This window comes from Pteropus vampyrus, unplaced genomic scaffold (assembly GCF_000151845.1).
Source record: "Pteropus vampyrus isolate Shadow unplaced genomic scaffold, Pvam_2.0 Scaffold436, whole genome shotgun sequence".
Lineage (NCBI taxonomy): Eukaryota > Metazoa > Chordata > Mammalia > Chiroptera > Pteropodidae > Pteropus > Pteropus vampyrus.
In genome coordinates, this window is record NW_011889217.1 from 1,205,968 (window position 1) to 1,215,111 (window position 9,144).

The 9,144-nt window shown below is 46.5% G+C and overlaps 1 protein-coding gene and 1 pseudogene across 1 annotated transcript in view; both read left to right on the forward strand.

Moving 5' to 3' along the window:
• Positions 1–9,144, forward strand: part of DNAI1 (dynein axonemal intermediate chain 1) — a 62,942-nt gene that overhangs the window by 31,901 nt on the left and 21,897 nt on the right. Inside the window, exons 9-12 of the mRNA XM_011381433.1 lie at positions 675–809; positions 4,445–4,529; positions 8,020–8,137; positions 8,384–8,427. Coding sequence (XP_011379735.1) covers positions 675–809; positions 4,445–4,529; positions 8,020–8,137; positions 8,384–8,427 — 382 coding nt within the window. The remainder of the gene's footprint in view (positions 1–674; positions 810–4,444; positions 4,530–8,019; positions 8,138–8,383; positions 8,428–9,144) is intronic.
• Positions 4,588–4,706, forward strand: LOC111732263 (annotated as a pseudogene).

Below are 9,144 nucleotides of genomic sequence, written 5' to 3' on the forward strand. Positions count from 1 at the left end.
TGGAGTACTGGCTTATGGGTGAATTATTAAATGTAAGGTGCGCCTGTCTGGCCTCCAGATGGCAGTGACTGCCCAGCTCTGGAGAGCACACAGTGTGATCCGGGGCATTCGCCCAGCCCCAGATCCTTGCTGCTCCCTTTGCTATTATCCTTGGACTTCTCTTGATGTCAGATCAAGTTAGCAGGGGTTCCCTTACTTTTTGTTTATCTTCTTATGCTGAGAAGGTGTGGTCAATGCTGTAGAGAGCCAGCCTGAGCCAAGATGTTTATCTCATCTCTATGCAGGGGGGGATTTTTTTTAATTTCCTAGTTCAGAGTCCTATAAACCACCAAGAAAAATGTGAGCTAGGCTGACGTTTGCCCATTTGTTTTGCCTGATGGGGATTGTAGGCTGGAACAATACTATCTCCAGCTGACAACAAAGTCCCTGGGCTATAGAGTAAAAAGCCCAGCCCAGAGGTGCCCTGAGAGCTCTTTCATTCCTGGCCTAGAGCTGATGGTTAGCAGGGAAGACAGATATTTAATACATAATTACAGTGGGCCAAGTAGAGGATGATGTGGAGGCATCTGATAGGAGTTGACATGATCAGCTTCTGAAGCCTTAGAGGCTGAAGAGAAATTGACTGGGTGAAAAGTTTGCCCTACAGTGATCCTTCTCATATTGCCCTTGCCTAGTGGGAGATTTATGATGCCTATGTGGAGGAGCTCAAGAAGCAAGAAAAGACCAAAGAGAAGGAGAAGACAAAGACCCCAGTGGCTAAAAAAATGGGGAAGATGGCCATGAGGAAGATGACATCTATGGAGTCCCAGGTTTGGTGAGGGTTACCGTGGCTCTGTCACAGAGAATGACTGTGTGGGACGTTGGCCCCTGGATAGACAGAAACGTGGCTATCTGGGAAGACATCACAGATGCATAAGTGTTTAAGTATGAATAGTTCTGTCCTTGTGGGAAGATGTGAGGAGAACTACAACTGCCTCTGACATTCTACACCTCCTCCAAATTTTACGTAGGTCTGGAGGCTAGCAGGGATTCAGTATTGTTGGGCTAGGGGCAACAGAAGATATGAATGATATCGAAAGCCTGATGTGCACCCTGGAAGAGCTTGGGAGTCTTACCAGGGTGGGGTGGGATGTGAGAATAAGGTACCACTTCCCTGGGCAAGGTCTCAGAGGGTTTGGGAGGGTGATTTTCTCTTCAACCTTTAGTTCTTTAATTTACTTGCTCTCAGTTCTTTAGGTGAGTTTTTAGGGCCAGGAGCCAAGTCATATCTGATCACAGGCACCAGCAAATCCAGGCCAAAGGGTGTGGCCACGCTGGGCTGGATTTACCACGAGGAGCCATGTAATTGTTATAGAGGTCATGGTTAGGGAGCTCACCATGGGTGTAGTGAGCATAGGTTTGGCAATCATCATAGAAGTTACAGTGAGAGGTCACTGCAGGGAGGGTCACCTCAGGGAAATGTTGAGACCACATTCCTCCCTTCGACAGAGAGAAAGCTGGGTAAGGAACCAGAATCTCAGTATGGATATCACAATGAGTTTGACCTGCAATGGGTGGGAGGAATGAGGTCCGCAGGAAGCCAAGGTCTGGGTTCAGCACCTTGGAGAGCTCACAGACAGCTCTCAGGGATGGGTTCTGCTCCACCCCATAATAGAAGCCAGATGAGTTAAAAGAAGTTCTGCTTCCTTTGTCTGAGGTATTCGCACTTCTACTCAATTTCAAAGCCCTGATAAAGCCACATTTTAGGAGAGGTTTGAGGGTTCCCTGCTTTGGCTTTATCAGGGATATGATAAATTCGGTTTTATTCAATCACATACCAAGCACTTGGTAATCATGACCATGCTGGGTACTGGAACCCTAAGATGAAGATGAAGTCCCTGCCCTGTGGGTGGCCCTTGTCCAGATCCTTGACTTCCCCTGCACCATTTTCTAGAGGTTAGGGGCTTGGGAGGAGGTATTGGCCTGGATCAGGGTTCACTTGAAGATCCATCAGGAGTTTGGCTATGGATTCTGTGCTGAGACCATGGTTACAGAAACCTTAACTGCAGTCATTAGGACCCAGAGACCAGCAGAAAGGTCTCTGTGGCTGAGAATGAAAATCGTCCTTGAGTCCGAGCCTTACCATAGTTGATGTCTAACATATTTGGGGAAGCAGTACTACACTGGGTTCTTCCAGCTTGGCTGACATGGAAGGCTGTGATTCAGGCAGATTCCAGCCCTGTGGACAAAGCACATACAATGGAGGTAGGACATACCCACCTCTACCACCAGTGACTACAAACCTCTCTCCAAGGAAATTGAGCTCTAACTCAGAAGTACTGATCCCAAGCACTGGGCCAGGCTGTCATAGATGAGAGTGGAAGTTATCTGCCCCTTTGCTCAGTCCCAGTGTATGAACAGAGTGACAGCCCTTTCCTAGAGACCAGGGTCTGGTTTGGTTGGTATAAAATTCAAGTGCATAGAAGGGAAGAAAGCAGAATAACTTCATGATAACTCTGTAGGAAGGTCTGTAGTGGCAGATTTCTCAGGTTTCTGTTTCATTAATGATTTGGGTGAATTTACAGAAATTAATACAAGCTTGTCTGATCTGAAAGATTAGGACAGGAATGGATATTGGGGCTCAGAGGCCACAAGTTCACTCAGAACCAATAAAGAACTATGGCCACTCAAATAGCATAGTATCCAGAACAAGGATGGCAACAGTCCACCATATTCTCTCCTCAGTGCACATCTGGAGCCCTGAGTCTCCCAGGACCAGGAAAGGGGTCAGACTGGAGAGGGACTGACTCTCTGTGTGGGGCTATGGGTATGGGCCCTGTAGTACACAGACTTGTGTTCACATCCTGGCTTTGCCACTTATTAGCTGAATTTTCCTAAAACTTGTTTCTTCAGCTGTAAAAACATAATGATGCCTACTTTGCCAGATAGTGTGAGAACCCAAGATAATATATGTATAGCCCCTAACATAGCATTTGATTGGTACTCATTGATAGTGGTGCCGTGGCACAGCTGATGAGGGTTCACCTGAAGAAGTACCGACTCAAGGAATGAGACACTATCCCCTATATCAGAGGAGTTATTACCAGACACATAATTCTCTGTGGCCAGAGGACAGAGTTGGGACCATGGGTATAAGATCCAGTAGTAAGTTTAAGCCAATAGGCTGTCTGACCACAGAAGATGCTGCCTGACATGTGGAGAGTCATGTGCCAGGAAGCTATCAAGAGGAAAGGATTCTTGCTTTGAGTCAACAAGTAGGGGGAGTAGCTAGTACCAGGTGAACTCTAAGGAGTATGATCATAAGGCTTCAATGTGTGTCCTATCTCAGTTTTCTGAGATAAACTTGGAGCCAGTTTGAGACCTGACAAAAGATTCTCAAAGGGCAGTTCTCCATATGTGACTTTATAAGCCCCCACTACACTGGTCTGCACCACCATCACCACCGGGCACTGGGTTAGTAATACCCTGTCCATTATTGATTTAATCCCACAATGACTCTATGATGCAGGTGGCATTATCCATTCCCACAAGTACTCTAAGACTCAGAAGTTAAGCAACTTGCCCAAAGTGGCCACCTGGATCCTAATCCATGGAATGGGATGGGAATGCAAGTCTGGGTGGCTCCAGAACCGATTCTCTTAACCACTGCCACTCCTGAGAAATCTCATCCTCTAGAGCCATGGGCCTGGCCATCTGAGCCTCTGGTTCATTCCTGCTACCTGCCCTAAATTCTGGAGCTTTTCTTGCCAGCCTCAAACTCTTTTGCTCCTCTAATAACCCACTAAGTAGTTCTCCTTGTGGATTTATGGAATTTCACAGAATGATTTTTTTTTTTTTTGGTTCATAATGAGTCATTTTTTCTTGACATGAAACTTCCTGCTTTCTCTTTTATCTGAACAGTAGGCAGGGCCCTGGATTAGGAGTCAGTTTTGCCTCAAATTCTCTGTGTACGAGCATGTCTTTCTCCCCTCTCTAAGCCTCTGTGTCTTCTTCAAGTCTTGACTAAACCACTGAGGCCTTTAATGGGAGTCTTTGCCATTATCTGAGCTGGTGAAAACTTTCCATCCCAATCAAAAAAGCCTCTGACCTGCTCTTGTCTGCTCTCCCCTTCCAGTACCCTTCCTTGTCTCTTTTCAATGTCCTGTCTTGTGCTCAGAGATATGCCTTCTCCAGAACAAGCTCAGAATGAAAGAACATGAGGCAGGCTCTGCCCAGGAGCCAAGTATGGCAGTGCAGACTTCTTGTGCCTCTTGTGAGCCTGGTGTTTCCAGAAGGGGGAGATGGGGTAACTGGCTGAGGCATGAAGAGATACCTTTAAAGAGCTCTCCAAGGTGGGTGGTGTCAGAGAGGCATCACTGAATCAACTGCAAGCCTGGGCTGTGGCTCAGGGCATGACCTTTCATATGCTGGCTTGTGAGAATTTGTGGCCTCTATATCTCCACAGAGTGATGATATCACCAAAGTGACCCAAGCTGCTAAAATTGTGGAGCGGATGGTCAACCAGAATACATATGATGATGTTGCTCAAGGTAAGATTTGAAGTGCTGGAAACTACCATTATTGCCTGTATTAAAAATCTCTCATACAGTCTACGGCCATGCCACCCTGAACATGCCCGATCTCGTCTAATCTCGGAAGCTAAGCAGGGTCAGGCCTGGTTAGTACTTGGATGGGAGACCACCTAGGAATACTAGGTGCTGTACGTGAAAAAAAGCATATCTCTCATACAAGGTAAGTATTTGAGTGTCCCATGTTAGGTGCAAGGGGAGAACAAATAATCCCTCCTTCCTCTGGATGTCACTACGGAGACAAAACTTAGACGGGTCAACCATGAACAATGGCATAAGAAAAAAATGGGTAGTGATAAGATATGACAATAGTGCAGCAAAAACATCTGCACGTTAGTGATCCAATGTCATCTTCCCAACAATCCTGGAAGTCAGGCAGAGCTGAGATTATTACCCCTATTTCACACACAAGGAAGCTCAGGCCAAGGCTACCTGACTAGTGAACTGACTAGTGAATGGTAGAGAGGACCCAAATTTAGGTCTTGAGCTTCCTAATTTTGTGCTCTGTTCTCTACTCTGTCCAGCTTGGGGACAATATAAATGCTAGGATGCAGACAGCACCTGCTCTGGGGATCCTCAAGAATGGAGGTAGGGAAATGAGGGATGAGTGGCAGCAGTCAAGGAAGGCTTCACGGAGGGCTGATCTAGATGCCAAGGGATAAGCAGAGTCTGAGCTGGAGATTAGCTGAAAAGTGGATGTTCTGGGCAGGGGACAGCACAAGCAGTGACTCGGTGGTGAAAATGAATTAGAATGGACTCTGGAAACAAGGGACAGCAGGCTTGACCCAAACAGAGGCTTTGTTGGAAAGTGGTGAGAGTTCAGACTAGAGGGCTGGAGCCAATTAATGAAGGGCCTTGACTATCACACAGGGAATCTGAGATTTCTCTGCAGACAGTTCAGAGATACTGTCCAAGTAGGATACACAGCCCAATAAGAGCAGGGCTGGAGGAGGATGTGATTGGGCAGAATACAAAGACGAGACGCAAAGGTAAGGTTCAGGTGTGGGGTGGAGTGGGCCTCGTCACACCTTACCCAGACTGCATCATAGGGGATGGAGAAAAAGGAGCAGTTATAATGAAAAACAAGCACCAAAATTCCCTGGGAACGGGCTATCAACCAGGGATTATGCTGTGCTATCTACATGTGTTATTTTATTTAATCCTGACAGCCATACTGTCAGATGAATAACATTATTATCTCCATTTTATAGATGAAAAATTCAGGCTGTATTGTTGCCACTTGTTCAAAACCACAGCTAGTGTGGGCTGTGAGTGGTGCAATTAAGATTCGAACACAGGCCCTTTTTGGTCCATAGCCTAAGTACTTCAGCACAAAGATACAGAGCCACTGAGCTGGAAGAGACATTTCAAATAAACATTCAGTAGGTCTATGCTGGTGATTAATTAGTGATGAGGTGAAGAAAGAGATTGATTTAGAAATGCTTAAATCCTGGGGGCCTGGGAAATTCTGGTGTCTATGACAGAGCCAGGAAAACGGAATCCTTCTCAGGGCATGAACGGCACATTCCCAAGTGGCTTGTATTTCCCTAAGAGGTTGCGCATTTATCTGGAGCAGCTGCATCCCCAGAGTTGGCAGCTCCTTGCTGCTGGCTGGTCTCCTTTGCTGACAGCTTAAGGCTCTTCTTGGTGACTTGATGTTCATTGCTCACCCACGGGACATAGAAATCAGGGCTGCCAAGACCAGCAGCCTAAACAAGCCCCCTTGTTATCATTCAGGCTGGAAAACGACCTTGAGTGCTTTTCAAAGCTGTCAAAGTACACAGTAGCTTTGAATGAATTTGTCACTCACGCTGCTTGGCTTCCTGAAACCCAGCCTCTACAACCAGCCCCTCAAAGGGCAGCAAACATGATTAATATCCATGGTGAAATTGGCCTTGGTGAACCCTTTTCATTTATGAGAACACAGTCACATAAAAATGCATTGGACTTTGATTTTTTTTTTTAATTGCATACTCTTTCCCTCTGGGAAAGTGTAACTATGAAGGAGAAGTGAAAACAGTGAAGTGTTACCAATTAGTCTCTCTGAAATGAGGCATTTTCAAAGATAGCCCAAGCTCAAGGATCTCTGATGTGATCAAGGCTCATGCCTCTGACCACTCTAATCTTTGTTTGTTCTAAGACACTTTTGAGGTTGGAATGTAGTCCCAGAACCTCAAGGTGTGGGACATTGTGAGAGAGGTTGGAGCCATGTCTGGGCATGTTCTTGACTGTGTTGGATGAGTGGATTCATTTTCTAATAGGTCATCCTTGGTTGGAAAGGAGGCTGAGGAGCATTCACTTCTGTTGATTTATTTCATTGCATTCTTTGGACAGTCACTGGGTATCTGTTCTGTGGCTGGCCCTGTGCTAGGCACGGTGGATCCAGAGATGAATATCGCATGCTTCCTGCTCTCTAAGAGCTGCCTTTTGGGGGAGACAGGCAAAAGGAAAAATAGAAGCAACACAATGTGACAGATGTTTCAATAGAGGAGTGGCACAGAACTGGAATGGAGAAAGAAATGAACTCTGCTCAACAAGAATATGAAGGCCTCACAGAGGAGGAGCAGTTTGATTTGGATCTGGAGTGAGTAGGAGTTTTCTAGGAAGATGGTGGATTAGGACATTTTAGACACCATTTGACATATAGGGTGCATGAACAGCTAGCCCGAAATGATATAGAAGTAGTGGCCTGGAGCACTGGTTTGACTAGGGAACCCCTGTGCAATGGAAGCCATTGAGGGGTTCTCAGTGGGTTGGAGGAGGTAGTATGGTTAGGCGATTTATTTGTTCTCGCTCCAGTAGCTCTGTGGAACATGGACTGGAAGAGTAATTACTGGAGGTATGGAGGCCAGTTAGGAGGCTTGCGCAGTGATCCAGGTGATGGTTGTTGGGGCCTGAACCTGGGCAGTGGCTGTGGATTTGGAGAGGAGTGAATGGATTAAAAAGGCAATCAGAAGGAACATATGAGAGACAATGGAAAGGGATCACCCAGGTTTCTGGTTTAGAGAAGTAGAAAGATGGATGGGGCTCCTACCTAAGTTAGAGGAAATGGGAGGCAGAATAATTTAAGGCAGGAGATGAACTTGAGTTCAAAGAACCCATGAGGGATCCAGGCAGTTTCACTATAGTGCAGCTTGGCAGTGGATATGAAGATGAGCAAACCTGGGATTTTATCCACGTGCGCATACCCACTTCATTGTCATTTACCTGAAACAACAACGATGACTGTAATAATAACACCTATAGAGAACTTACTATGTGCCAGGTATTTTCCTAAGTATTTTACATATATTAACTCATTTAATCTCAAGCGTACTTTGAGATAGGTGCTATTACTATTCCCACACCGAAACACAAAGAGGTTCATTGTTTTGGCCAGACAGAAAGTGGCAGACCTGGGTTTACCATAAACTGGCAGTTCCAGGGCTGACTCAGCCTGTGTGTGTTTAAGATTTTAAGTACTATGAGGATGCTGCTGACGAATACCGGGACCAAGAAGGTACGCTGCTGCCCCTCTGGAAGTTCCAAAACGACAAAGCCAAGCGCCTGGCAGTCACTGCCCTCTGCTGGTGAGTGTAGGCATTGCAGCAAATTAAGAGTTCCTGAGCGCCTGCTGGGTGCCAAGCCCAGAGCAGCGCACTTCTACTGCTTTAGCCACCTTGAGGGTGACACGTAGCATTATGGGAAAAAATGAGACCGGAATTCTTATGGGATTTTGGGATCCGCTCAACAGTAGATGTCTGTAGATAGGTACCAGTGTTCGTGGGACAGCCAAGTCCATTTCCTGGGCCAATGGATTCATATTTCTTTTGCAGGAATCCAAAGTACAAGGATCTGTTTGCAGTGGGACATGGCTCCTGTAAGTAATCTAGCTGTTCATTAATTTGCTAGCTTTACCAGCAAACACTAAGCACCTACTCAGTGCAGCGTTCTTTGCCAAGTGTGAAAGACACAAAAATGACTAGGATACACTCCCTGCCCTCGGGGCTCACAGCCTAATGGGGAAGATCCATAATCACACCAGCAATAAGTGCTGGGTGAAGAAATACGCCAAAATGAGCCTTGAAAGAGTTATCAAGGTGAAGAAAGGAGAGATCACTTCTGGCAGAGGGACCAGCATATGCAAATGTCTGGCAGCACAAGCGATATGGCAGGAAATGAAGCTGTCTCAGAGGCAGGGTCAGCCCCCCAAGGGCTTGGTAAGCCATTCCAAGAAGCTTGGCCCTTCTCCTGTAGGCAATCTTCTGACCTTCTCCAGAGAGGAAACCACTGAAAGAATTTGAGAAGGGCAAGGATATGACCAGTGTAGGGGGAATTGCATCCAGGATACTGGAGCTGGAAGACCAGTTAGGAGACTGGTGCAGGCATTCCAGGGAGAGATGGCAGGATCTGAACCATGACTATGGAATGGGGATGGAGAAGTGAGTTTGAGAAGCATGAGAAGGTAGACTGGACCAGACCGGGGGAGAGATAGGATGGTGGAGGCTGAGGGAGAGTAGTGTTCCTGATCAGGCCCCAGAGCAGGCAGGGGTGGTGGCATGTGCTTGATGTTCATCACTTGGCCCCTGAGCCCTTG